General features: G+C 45.9%; 1 protein-coding gene and 1 long non-coding RNA gene across 3 annotated transcripts; both read right to left on the reverse strand.

Annotated features, from left to right (window-relative positions):
- Positions 1-625: 625 nt before the first annotated feature.
- LOC133141173 (uncharacterized) lies at positions 626-8,456 on the reverse strand. The gene is made up of 10 exons (XM_061261606.1): positions 8,368-8,456; positions 6,742-6,778; positions 3,947-4,401; positions 3,751-3,810; positions 3,269-3,514; positions 2,394-2,438; positions 2,098-2,154; positions 1,977-2,006; positions 1,729-1,796; positions 626-1,248 (listed from the first exon to the last, which is right to left on the reverse strand). Exons 1-10 carry the CDS (start codon positions 8,381-8,383, stop codon positions 1,198-1,200), a joined length of 1,065 nt encoding a protein of 354 aa, XP_061117590.1. The 5' UTR covers positions 8,384-8,456; the 3' UTR covers positions 626-1,197.
- A 1,297-nt stretch (positions 8,457-9,753) lies between these two features.
- On the reverse strand, positions 9,754-12,420 carry LOC133140988 (uncharacterized). 2 transcript variants are annotated; one of them, XR_009710041.1, is made up of 3 exons: positions 12,173-12,420; positions 10,726-10,864; positions 9,754-10,589 (listed from the first exon to the last, which is right to left on the reverse strand). It is a non-coding gene; the product is annotated as an uncharacterized LOC133140988 (long non-coding RNA). The 2 variants fall into 2 exon arrangements; XR_009710040.1 differs by lacking the exon at positions 12,173-12,420 and adding an exon at positions 11,120-11,524.
- Positions 12,421-13,205: the final 785 nt, after the last annotated feature.

Genomic DNA, 13,205 nt, shown 5'->3' on the forward strand with positions numbered 1-13,205 from the left:
AAATGCTAGTAATTTAAAGTGAAGTTAAATCTTGAAAAATTTCTTCAGTTCATACAGTTTGAAGAGACTTTAAAGAGAAAAATGTTGACACTGCCATATTTTTGAACAGATTAATATTCCATTTCTTTGCTTCCTGTAAAAGAATAACTCACACCTGATAAAATTTGCTAATGCTTTGATTTGGAATTGAATGTGTAATGTTTCCACTACATTTAAAATGTTGAACTTGTGCACTTTATAAATCTTAACGCACTGCTATTTGAACAAAACTGTATATATTAAAATAAATGAGAATAATACAGGCAACACTGCAAAATGCCTTTTTGGCATGACAAGTGTAAAAGAAGTGAGGATTCATTTGAATGTTTTGCTCAAACCAGCCATTTTAACAGATCAGTGCCCAGTATAATGCTCAGTACTCTGAATTCTGAACACTTGGGAGTTAAAACACCCCAATCAACCTACACATATACACACACACATTATAATTAGGGTGATTCATGATTATTGTAAGAAGAAAAAAATCATCAGAAAATGTTCACTCTTTCAAATATAGAAGGAAGAAGCATAACACCAGTCTTCGAATGGATTATATGATTTATTACAAAGCAAGAAGGTAGGAAGGAAGGGCAAGAGAAGAAACAGAGGAAGCAGTTGGTCCAGAAAAATGCCTAACTAAGTATAAGGATTTTAATTAAAGTTAAATTGGCATGTAGCGTAGTGGTTAAGGTACATCGGTGGTTCTAATCCCGGTGTAGCCACAATATGATCCGCACACAGCCGTTGGGCTCTTCAGCAAGGCCCTTAACCCTGCATTGCTCCAGGGGAGGATTGTCTGCTGCTTAGTCTAATCAACTGTAAGTTGCTTAGGATTAAAGCATCAACCAAATGATATGTAATGTAATCAAATTAAATTAGGCATTTAACTAAATAAGCAATTCAATAAAGCAATTTATCAAACAAATCCTTAATCAGAAGAAATTATGATTCAAGAAAAACAATGAAGGGTAAAGAAAAACTACAAACTAGAAAAGAAAAACAAGAGGACAAACTCTTGTTTCGATCAGCAAACATATCAAAATCATGACGATGGTCCCTGAACCTGGTGTCACACTAATTGGATTGTTTCCATTGTGACATTTCCATTCACATGGACTTTTAAGAGGACTCCTCTCGTTCTCGTTCCCGGCGTTCCCATCAGGAGGCGCAGCATTCTGAGGACCCGTCCTGTCCAGTTTTGGGCAACACCTTTTGCACCATAGGAAGAGCCAAAATGACATTTTCTGTTAACTGACCTATAAATAGCAAATCATCTTTGGGAACATGCACACACTCCCCTCTGATTGGTTAATGTAGAGTTCAGTACGGTTCAGTTAGTCCAGATGGAGTTAACGGCAGTTGGAATAAGCAAAGCAAGAGGGTACATCTGTGAAATCCATGATGGATTAAAATGTCGGCTCAAAGTTGTGAAACGGAGGGGCTCCCTGCATTACACGGACAGTTTCACTTGTAGAAGAGAGTACGGCACAGCTGCACCAGCTTAGCAGGACACACGCAAGTGGCCAGTTCAGCCATTAAGAGCTGGTGTTGTCATGAAACCCAGGGTCAGATTCCGCCCTCTTCGCCCACCCCTGATCCATACACTACATATGGTACACACCGTTACACCAAATGTACACACTCACACCCCCAAATTCAGTTTAACAATAATTTTTGGAAACCACGTACCTTTTTTCTGCACTTCCTTCCGATGACGACAGCGATACCGACTGTGATAACGACTGTGATAACGACACCTATAAGCACAAGAACGATCAGTTAATGGACACGTTTGTCAACTGGGAATTATAAGAATTAAGGGTGCAGTGCAAAAAGGCATGTTCCCTCTCCCCTTCCCCCTGCACTGCCTGTTACAGACATGGAGGTTGCCCGTTTGAATCCTGCATACACAGTAGCGGTAGGAAACTTCACATTACCTCCTACACTCCACCAAATTGCAGCACGATCTGAAAATTATAGAAAGAATTGATTAAATGGTTGATTTCTGAATGAGATCAGCAGACAGATTCCTTCAGTTTCCTTTCGCTCAGAACTCACCAGACGGAGGCCCGGTGTCTGGGCTTGTGGTGTTGGCGGTAGTATTCATCAATGGGGCTGTGTAACAAATAAAAATGACACAAATAAAAACTCTGTACATGCTGTCCCAACACCGTAGAAAGCAGAGAGGGTTATAGATAAAGATCTACAGACAGCCTCTATGGTGCCCCAAAATGATCTCTATGTGTGAGTGCATGCATGTCAATCACCCTGCAAGGCTACACTATCATTAGGCCACAGTGTGAGTGATAATCAGCTTGCCGGGTCTGATCTTCCAGCTCACAGAGAGCGCTTACCGGGGAGAGACTTGGGTCCGGGAGGCAGGTCAAGATCAGCGCAGACTGCAGAAGAGGTCATAAATGGTAAATGGTTAGCATTTGATCTCTATGTGTGTGTATTTATATAGAGCAGGGGTCTCCAACCCTGGTCCTGGAGAGCTACTGGGTCTGCTGGTTTTTGTTTTCACCTTAAAATCAGCACCTGTTGAGACCCAGGTAACCAGGTGAGGTGAGTTAATTAATTAAATTAGAGCAGTTGATTATAGTTAATTGCAGGGTAAGAACGAAAACCAGCAGACCCAGTAGCTCTCCAGGACCAGGGTTGGAGACCACTGATATAGAGCCTATATCCAAAGCACTGTACAATTGATGCCACACACACACACACACACACACACACAGGGTGATTGGCTGCCACACAAGGCACCAACCAGCTTATCGGGAGCATTTGAGGGTTAGGCATCTTGCTCAGACAATTCGACACACCCAGGCGGGATCAAACTGGCAACCCTCCGACTGCCAGACCACTGCTCTTCCCTGCTGAGCCAATGTCGCCCCGGTCATGACATATGACATATGATCACACACACATCCACAACACTACACACAGTCCGACAGATGGGGAAACCACATTAAATTAAATCTCCCTTCATGAATGTCGTTGCAATGATTGCAAAAAAATGAAATAAACTGAGGAAAAAAATGAATAAATAACAGAAATGCAATTTCAGCTGCCTGGGGCATTTTGAATGATGAACAATGTATGAATAGTCCTGCATTCTCGATTTTTACAACAGAATAATCTGGCAGCTTCCCATATCCTACTGTCCCACCATCTCGACTCTACACCGTAACAGCAGAACACAAACTGGATCAAGTGCAGGAATACTCACACACAGTCTCGGAGGGGAAAGCCTTCATGCCACCTGAAAGGCTGTCATTCCCTTCAAAGGAAATGCGCTGGTCAGACTGTACCACAAGGCTTCCATTCGGCAGCCAACATGGCTCATCTGGCTTCAGGTTGTCCTTGCTGCAGTTTTTGATTCGACCATATGAGTTTGACCATATGAGCTTATCACCTTTGTATATTCTGCTGACATTTTTTGCGCTTTCTGGGTCCCGGCAGAGTGCACCCTGCACTGAGACATGGAAACAGAGAAGGGGTTCACGTGTTGACACAAGCAAAAAGAGCAGAGTTCCCGTCAGTCATGACAGGACATCCAAGACCAAACCATTCAGGGGTAAATGGGGAAAAGGCACTTCCATGGCTTTACCTTAACCAATGAAAGTGCGGCTTCATCACCATAGAAACATACATGTAAATAATTTACCGTTTTTTACAGACACAGATGAAGTTTAGAAGGATTACACTTACTTGCATGGATAGGATTGGAGTTAACGGTAGATACGAAAAACAGGAACAGGAGGACGATGTCTGGAGAAAAATAAGTTGTATTTGAATGTCAGTGTTTAAGAATCATTGAAAATCATTATTGATATGCATGCCTACCCACAAACAGCAAACAACATTCAGACAAAATACACTTGAAATGTCCTGTGAACTTGCTTACAGATAAACGGGGGCGGTGTGCGTTGGGTGTTTGCAGGATCTCCAGGTTTGGCGTTCCGCCTCTTCCTGGAGGACACCTTCATCTGCCCCGCAGTGTGGGGGGGGGCAGGGAGCATAACTTCTGTTTGCAGGACCTCCGTACCCGCTAGGGGTGAAGACTGTGACCCAGGCTCTGACTGGGAGTTTTCCGGAGCTTCCTGGACCCCTGATTGCACTTCTTCAGCTGCCGTCTCCTCAGCTTCACCCTCCACCTCCTCAGCTTCACCCTCCTCCTCCTCAGCTTCACCCTCTACCTCCTCAGCTTCACCCTCCTCTTCCTCAGCTTCACCCTCCTCAGCTTCAGCCTCCGTCTCCTCAGCTTCAGCCTCCGTCTCCTCAGCTTCACCCTCCTCAGCTTCAGTTGCTGGTTCAGGACAGCTGTGTGACGGGCCGGACCAGGGCCTGGGTCCCTCACCGCTGAGTTTTAGGAGACAGATAAAAATAGCAAGGAAGGTTACTTCCCCCCCAAAATAAAGCTGAGAAAGCATTTGGTCTTCAGACACCACATAACTTAGTTATGATGCGTTGTGTGTTCAGAGATGCTCTTCTGTAAACCACTGCTGTAATGTGTGGTTATTTGTGTTACTGTCACCTTCCTGTCAGCTTTGACTAGTGTGGCCCTTCTCCTCTGACCCCGCTCATTAACAACACATTTCTGCCTGCAGAACTGCTACATTCTCTGCAATCTCTCAGGAGAAGTCACTTCGATCACTCCCCCCCCCCATTCTGTCATTCGGTCTGAAAAACAGCTCAACCTCTTGACCACCAAAAGCACCAAGCATGCTTTTATGGATTCAGTTGCTGCCACATGATAGGCTAATTAAATACTTGCATTAACAAGCTGGTATACAGGTCTACATAATAAAGTTGTCAATGACTGTAGGAGCCTCAGAGGAGAATATAAAGTTTAATCAGGTTCAAGATGAGTAATCGAGTGACACTATTGTTCAGCGGGAAAATGTTTGGCGTTTCATTCATGTTTCTGCCTTCCTTAACCCTTTCAGTCCCAAGAGTGCCATATGGCACGCTCAACTTTATACCTTTTCAACCAATCAGAATGACCGCTATACTATTGTTTTGAGCCCCTATAAAAACCCTACTGTTGGGAATATTCTTCTCCCGTTGTGGAATCAAATTTGAACTGGCAAAGTAACACATTGAGAACCACTTCTCAACTGAAAAGCTTTATTGCAAAGCGCAAAGGGAAATTCACAAGGGACGTGTCCGGCAAGCCTTCCGTCTGAATCTCAACATGATAACCTAAAGTGAGGGTTTAAGTAGCCCGGTTAGGGGAGTGACAAATTTCATGAATAACCATTCCCAGGAAGGAATTACATCGTACCCAGACTCCCTGCTAATGGTGGAAGCACCCCGCTGAGATGTGGTTTTGGCAATTTCCAATTCTAGCAATATTCAAACCAATTGAACCCTTTATGTGATCAACTGTCCCTACTGGTGGGAGGGCTAGTGTAGAGTGTGTGTGTCTGTGTTCAAAGGTGAAGGTAAAGCAAAAATGGAATCAGAGCAAAACAGTTAATGATATATTATAAATCTAAACTGAAAGGCTCAAACCTATTATTCCCCCATTTTGTATTGATGGTGGGTTTGCATCCTAACCACCACCGTTTACTGCCATAAGAGCAAAGCAGGTCATTCAAAGTAATAATTACTATAACACCCAGCTATCACGTGCTGGAACAGAATTGTTAACAGTGACATCAGGAGCATCTAGAATAGAGGAGATAGTGGTAGAACTGAAGTTAATGCAGTAGAAAGGGTTAGGTATGGTTAATATTTGCTCTACTATTTGTTGTGACTCAATTAAAGAGGTGCAAAGCACTCACCAACAGCAGAGCACTGGTCCTGAGAAAAGTCTGCTTGTGTACTTGGAGCTATACACAGCACACAGGACAGTTACAGGACACCCCAGATGGTCTCACCATCGTGGCAGGCCCGATTGGGACCCCGCCCCGACTGCTGCCCAGGGAGCCGGCTGTGTCTCCTCACGGCCTGCTGACCGCACTCGACCTGGTTCAAGTGACGCAGGTCACCTATCGAAGCTGCCATCTCCACTAAACTTTGATTTCTTTTTTTAATTTACATTTCCAAACAAATGCTGGAGGAAAACAGTGATTACCTTCCAAGTATCATGCAAAGTAGAAGCAAGATTGGGAATGGTTTGGTTAGAAAGCAGTTGTCCTTTTTGTCACCTCTAAAGTACCTGTTGCCAATAGTTTGTCAGCATCATACATTATCTCGAATAACCTTTACTGTTCACATTTAAACAAACAATTACATTTTCCTTATTTAAAAACAAGCAAACAAACACAAACTTCAAAAAGAAAAAACATAGTGTTCAGCAGCAACATTTCATCAAGTCACCTGTTCGGCGAACATTTCATTACTAGAACACTACGAAAAGAGGGCAGGCTCTGTCGCGTTTGTCACTGTCAACTTTCCACAACAGTGCAGGTTGTGGTTTGAGAGTGTTTGTCCTGCAATTCCTCTTTTGGCCGTTAGATGTCCGAATTGTACCTTTAAATGATTAACGAAATGGAGTATACAGCGGCATATTCAAATAGCAAACATTACCAAGAAAACCTATGAACATATAAAATGACTGCTGCTTTCAGACATTGAAATATATTTTGCGAAATACAATGCTGAGGAGCACATTCACAATATATTGCAATATACTACATTTTTGAGCACATGAAGCCCGTTTAATAAAATATAATAATTAAGCGGATACCTTACCCAATTTCCTCACTCTTCTCTCCTTGTACTTCTTGTTCTGCAAAAAAAGATTGAGATAATTGTATTCAGAAAATACATTCAGTACACAAAGTGCCAAGTGCGTGTTTTTTGAAAATAAATCTGTTACTGTCGTACAGATGCACAATCGGACTTCTGTCGTTTCGGAATCCACTGTCGCGGCTATTGGAGAAGGCAACCTCCGTTAGCTGAGGATACATGCACCTGCAACTGCCTCGCTCCTCGGCGGCCCGGATGGATCTAGCGCGCTTGAGAACTACACGCATTCCTCAAACCGCATCCCGGCCGTGACCGTGATTCCGAGCGCCCGGGGTGCGATGCGATTGTGCGCAGCAAACCTACGAACTCTGCCGAGTCTACGAACGAGTGCGCGCCACAAACGGACACAAACGTCTCCATGTAGGCTACGTTCCTTCGGTAATATAGCCTAATTCAAGACTTAGGTGACAGATAACGTACCGCATTTGTGATCCATCAGAACCGTAGGATGCTGTGTAATTTTACATTACACAGTAAAAATTGTTATTCTGGGTTTCCAATACAGTAAAACAATCATTCATTTACAGTTTACTGTGAATTTACCACACTCAGTCATGAGAGGCAAACCAACTTTTGTGAGAGGCAGCTAGAGGTTGTAACACCTAGTTAGAAACAAACTGTGATCCGGCCGCACCCACTCACCCGCTCAAAAACTCATCCCAGACCCGCCTGTTTCCATTTCACTTATCACCCTCCACATGCAAAAGGTTGAAATCATTGTCAAGTTATTTTTGGTGTTTTTGCTTCTTTTAGTCTGGTTTATTGAATGCCTGCCTGCCAGATTTAGGTGACAGATAACGTACCGCATTTGTGATCCATCAGAACCGTAGGATGCTGTGTAATTTTACATTACACAGTAAAAATTGTTATTCTGGGTTTCCAATACAGTAAAACAATCATTCATTTACAGTTTACTGTGAATTTACCACACTCAGTCATGAGAGGCAAACCAACTTTTGTGAGAGGCAGCTAGAGGTTGTAACACCTAGTTAGAAACAAACTGTGATCCGGCCGCACCCACTCACCCGCTCAAAAACTCATCCCAGACCCGCCTGTTTCCATTTCACTTATCACCCTCCACATGCAAAAGGTTGAAATCATTGTCAAGTTATTTTTGGTGTTTTTGCTTCTTTTAGTCTGGTTTATTGAATGCCTGCCTGCCAGATTTAGGTGACAGATAACGTACCGCATTTGTGATCCATCAGAACCGTAGGATGCTGTGTAATTTTACATTACACAGTAAAAATTGTTATTCTGGGTTTCCAATACAGTAAAACAATCATTAATTTACAGTTTACTGTGAATTTACCACACTCAGTCATGAGAGGCAAACCAACTTTTGTGAGAGGCAGCTAGAGGTTGTAACACCTAGTTAGAAACAAACTGTGATCCGGCCGCACCCACTCACCCGCTCAAAAACTCATCCCAGACCCGCCTGTTTCCATTTCACTTATCACCCTCCACATGCAAAAGGTTGAAATCATTGTCAAGTTATTTTTGGTGTTTTTGCTTCTTTTAGTCTGGTTTATTGAATGCCTGCCTGCCAGATTTAGGTGACAGATAACGTACCGCATTTGTGATCCATCAGAACCGGATGATGCTGTCCAAAGCTTGTTGCGAGGTGCCTGCTTGCAGTCAGTCCCGCGTGGTAATGACGCTGCGCTTTGGTTCAGCATGCATAGGGGGAAAAAAAGAACGCGGAAAGAAATGTGATTGGAACTCGGTAGAGGGAGGGCCAAGTCTCTGTGACGTTTCAGGTATCCGGTAAATTCAAGAAATTCACTTGCATTTCCAACGGCTGAGTGTGTATGTGCGTGACTCTGTGTGTGTGCGTGACTCTGTGTGTGTGCGTGTGTGTGTGTGTGTGTGCGTGTGTGTGTGTGTGTGTGCGTGTGTGTGTGTGTGCGTGTGTGCGTGTGTGCGTGCGTGTGTGTGTGTGTGTGTGTGTGTGTGTGTGTGTGTGTGTGCGACTGTGTGCGTGACTGTGTGTGCGTGTGCGTGTGTGTGGTAGGGATGAACCGATATGAAATTTTACGGTACGATACGATATGATATCTCAAAGAGAATGTTTTCCTCGGTATATGGCAAGAGATAACATTTGGTGTGATGTTGATGAAAATCTATGGCCAAATGCAGAGGACAGGATGGATGGGCCAGGCCAACAGTAGACTTCTGATACTGATAGGCAGACAATATATGTGCAAATTACTGTATATAGTGAAAATATTGCTATTTGGTATGTAGTTATTGACTGTAATGTATTTTGAGTAATTGATTGTATTGTATTTTTCTTTTCTGAACTGCAGTATATTGCACTGAGCAAATGGTAACATACTGTAAAGCCGGCAGTGGTCTTCCGAGGTTGCGGTGGTTGCCGTGGCGGCGAACCCGGACAGTAGTACCGCTGCACAGAGAGACTTTTGGAGCGAGCTGCGCCGGGACAGAGCCGCGGAACGTTGCGGGATTTGGGGAAGGAGTGGCGCCGTGCAGGACCGGGCTGGTCCTAAGGACGCTGCGCTGTTTCCCTGGAACAACATTGCGAGGGGAGACGGCAGGACCTGACCAGGGCGGAGAGTTCCGTCTCCCGCTCTGCAGAACACTAAGGCGATATCCAGCATCGGGGCCGGCGCCGACTCGCTTCCCAGCGGCTAGGTGGGTGGGTTCAGCATAGAAAAGAATAGGACCGTGGAGGGGGCGGGAGTCCGCTGGTGCTGACAATTTTACAGACACATATACATGTAAACACAGACATGCACATATACACACAAACATTGATAGATACAAACACACACACGCACACACACAGTACACGTATAATGTAGCACATGCAGGCACACAGATAAACACAACACTCAAATAACCACAGACAGATAATGCTCATTAACACAAACAATCATGCAATTGTATGGAAGTGCACGCACATCACCGCATGAGTACAGTACCACTCACCTCTGAGCCTGTGGTGTGGCCTTCTCTTCAGTGTGGGGGTTTGTGTCCCCTCTTGTCTGGTTTCTCTTCAGTTCAATGTGGTGTATTGTTTACCCAGCACAGTGGTTGGATTTAACAAATGCTTTAAAAAGTAATTCAAAAACTTCCCTCATCAACCCTGACACTGAATGAAAACCTCAAAAGACCTAATTTAGGAAGTAACAAGTATGATTACTCAATGTTTTGGCCATGGTGACAGTTTGGTTATTACAGTTTTTTTATTTATTTAATATTTTTTACTTTGGCACAAATCTCGCAAGTTTCTGCTCAATTTTCAAAAGGGGAGCGGGTGGTGGAGGGGAACAGCCACATGTCTCACACAGGTCCTTGTCAGTAAGTCTGTTTACATGTATACGGGTCTGTAAAATTGTCAGCACCAGCTGACTCCCGCCCCCTCCACGGTCCTATTATTTTCTATGCCGAACCCACCCAACTACTAGGCACCCCCTTCCCCCACAGAGAAGTTGCACAAAGTTCCGTGTAAGGAGCCCCGGCTGCGCCTAGCCGCTGGGAAGCGAGTGGGCGCTGGCCCCGGTGCTGGATATCGCCTTAGTGTTCTGAAGAGCGGGAGACGGAACTCTCCGCCCTCGACAGGTCCTGCCGTCTCCCCTCGCAATGTTGTTCCAGGGAAACAGCGCAGCGTCCTTAGGACCAGCCCGGTCCTGCACGGCGCCACTCCTTCCCCAAATCCCGCAACGTTCCGCGGCTCTGCCCCGGCGCAGCTCGCTCCAAAAGTCTCTCTGTGCAGCGGTACTACTGTCCGGGTTCGCAGCTACGGCAACCACCGCAACCTCGGAAGACCGCTGCCCAAACCGAAAGAGGAGGAGAACAAAGAAACATTAACAAAAAACACTCATACAAACAGAAAACGAACCAAACTGTTTAAAAACCTTTAACAATATTCAAACACCTCGCGTCTCTCTCGCGTCTGCGACTTACTTGCTTCTTTTAAGCACAGCCAGCACATTATTGTCCTTGCAGGTCTTCATGGCGTTGGTGTAACATTCAATGGCCTTGTCAACTTCACCCGCCTGGAAGCATTTATTCCCCTCATCTTTTAACTGGATTGGGTCACCATCTGGAGAAAAAAAATGTCATTAAAACAAACTGTTTTAATGTTTTATACCTGTAGTGTGTGTGTGTGTGTGTGTGTGTGTGTGTGTGTGTGTGTGTGTGTGTGTGTGTGTGTGTGTGGGTGTGTGTGTGTCTATCAATGTTTGTGTGTTTATGTGCATGTCTGTGTTTACATGTATATGTGTCTGTAAAATTGTCAGCACCAGCGGACTCCCGCCCCCTCCACGGTCCTATTCTTTTCTATGCTGAACCCACCTACCTAGCCGCTGGGAAGCGAGTCGGCGCCGGCCCCGATGCTGGATATCGCCTTAGTGTTCTGCAGAGCGGGAGACGGAACTCTCCGCCCTCGACAGGTCCTGCCGTCTCCCCTCGCAATGTTGTTCCAGGGAAACAGCGCAGCGTCCTTAGGACCAGCCCGGTCCTGCACGGCGCCACTCCTTCCCCAAATCCCGCAACGTTCCGCGGCTCTGTCCCGGCGCAGCTCGCTCCAAAAGTCTCTCTGCAGCGGTACTCCTGGGGGCGTGGCGCAGCTGTTTCGTGTTTGTCTGACGAGGCTGTGCTTAAAAGAAGCAAGTAAGTCGCAGACGCGAGAGAGAGACGCGAGGTGTTTGAATGTTGTTCAAGGTTTTTAAACAGTTTGGTTCGTTTTCTGTTTGTATAAGTGGTTTTTGTTAATGTTTCTTTGTTCTCCTCCTCTTTCGGTTTGGGCAGTGGTCTTCCGAGGTTGCGGTGGTTGCCGTGGCAGCGAACCCGGACAGTAGTACCGCTGCAGAGAGAGACTTTTGGAGCGAGCTGCGCCGGGACAGAGCCGCGGAACGTTGCGGGATTTGGGGAAGGAGTGGCGCCGTGCAGGACCGGGCTGGTCCTAAGGACGCTGCGCTGTTTCCCTGGAACAACATTGCGAGGGGAGACGGCAGGACCTGTCGAGGGCGGAGAGTTCCGTCTCCCGCTCTGCAGAACAGCAAGGCGATATCCAGCATCGGGGCCGGCGCCGACTCGCTTCCCAGCGGCTAGGTAGGTGGGTTCAGCATAGAAAAGAATAGGACCGTGGAGGGGGCGGGAGTCCGCTGGTGCTGACAATTTTACAGACACATATACATGTAAACACAGACATGCACATATACACACAAACATTGATAGATACAAACACACACACGCACACACACAGTACAGGTATAATGTAGCACATGCAGGCACACAGATAAACACAACACTCAAATAACCACAGACAGATAATGCTCATTAACACAAACAATAATTGCAATTGTATGGAAGTGCACGCACATCACCGCATGAGTACAGTACCACTCACCTCTGAGCCTGTGGTGTGGCCTTCACTTCAGTGTGGGGGTTTGTGTCCCCTCTTGTCTGGTTTCTCTTCAGTTCAATGTGGTGTATTGTTTACCCAGCACAGTGGTTGGATTTAACAAATGCTTTAAAAAGTAATTCAAAAACTTCCCTCATCAACCCTGACACTGAATGAAAACCTCAAAAGACCTAATTTAGGAAGTAACAAGTATGATTACTCAAAATGTTTTCGCCATGGTGACAGTTTGGTTATTACAGTTTTTTTTTTTTTTAAATATTTTTTACTTTGGCACAAATCTCGCAATTTTCTGCTCAATTTTCAAAAGGGGGGCGGGTGGTGGAGGGGAACAGCCACATGTCTCACACAGGTCCTTGTCAGTAAGTCTGTTTACATGTATACGGGTCTGTAAAATTGTCAGCACCAGCTGACTCCCGCCCCCTCCACGGTCCTATTATTTTCTATGCGGAACCCACCCAACTACTAGGCACCCCCTTCCCCCACAGAGAAGTTGCACAAAGTTCCGTGTAAGGAGCCCCGGCTGCGCCTAGCCGCTGGGAAGCGAGTGGGCGCCGGCCCCGATGCTGGATATCGCCTTAGTGTTCTGCAGAGCGGGAGACGGAACTCTCCGCCCTCGACAGGTCCTGCCGTCTCCCCTCGCAATGTTGTTCCAGGGAAACAGCGCAGCGTCCTTAGGACCAGCCCGGTCCTGCACGGCGCCACTCCTTCCCCAAATCCCGCAACGTTCCGCGGCTCTGTCCCGGCGCAGCTCGCTCCAAAAGTCTCTCTGCAGCGGTACTCCTGGGGGCGTGGCGCAGCTGTTTCGTGTTTGTCTGACGAGGCTGTGCTTAAAAGAAGCAAGTAAGTCGCAGACGCGAGAGAGACGCGAGGTGTTTGAATGTTGTTCAAGGTTTTTAAACAGTTTGGTTAGTTTTCTGTTTGTATGAGTGTTTTTTGTTAATGTTTCTTTGTTCTCCTCTTTCGGTTTGGGCAGTGGTCTTCCGAGGTTGCGGTGGTTGCCGTGGCGGCGAACCCGGAC

Source organism: Conger conger, chromosome 11 (assembly GCF_963514075.1).
Source record: "Conger conger chromosome 11, fConCon1.1, whole genome shotgun sequence".
In the NCBI taxonomy this organism is placed as follows: Eukaryota; Metazoa; Chordata; class Actinopteri; order Anguilliformes; family Congridae; genus Conger; species Conger conger.

Coding starts and splice junctions, on each gene's coding strand:
- LOC133141173 (XM_061261606.1), bottom strand. Junction 4,402..6,741: donor GAGAAGAGTGAGGAAATTGG/GTAAGGTATCCG, acceptor CCTAAAACTCAG/CGGTGAGGGACCCAGGCCCT. Junction 2,439..3,268: donor TTTCCCCTCCGAGACTGTGT/GTGAGTATTCCT, acceptor CCTCTTCTGCAG/TCTGCGCTGATCTTGACCTG.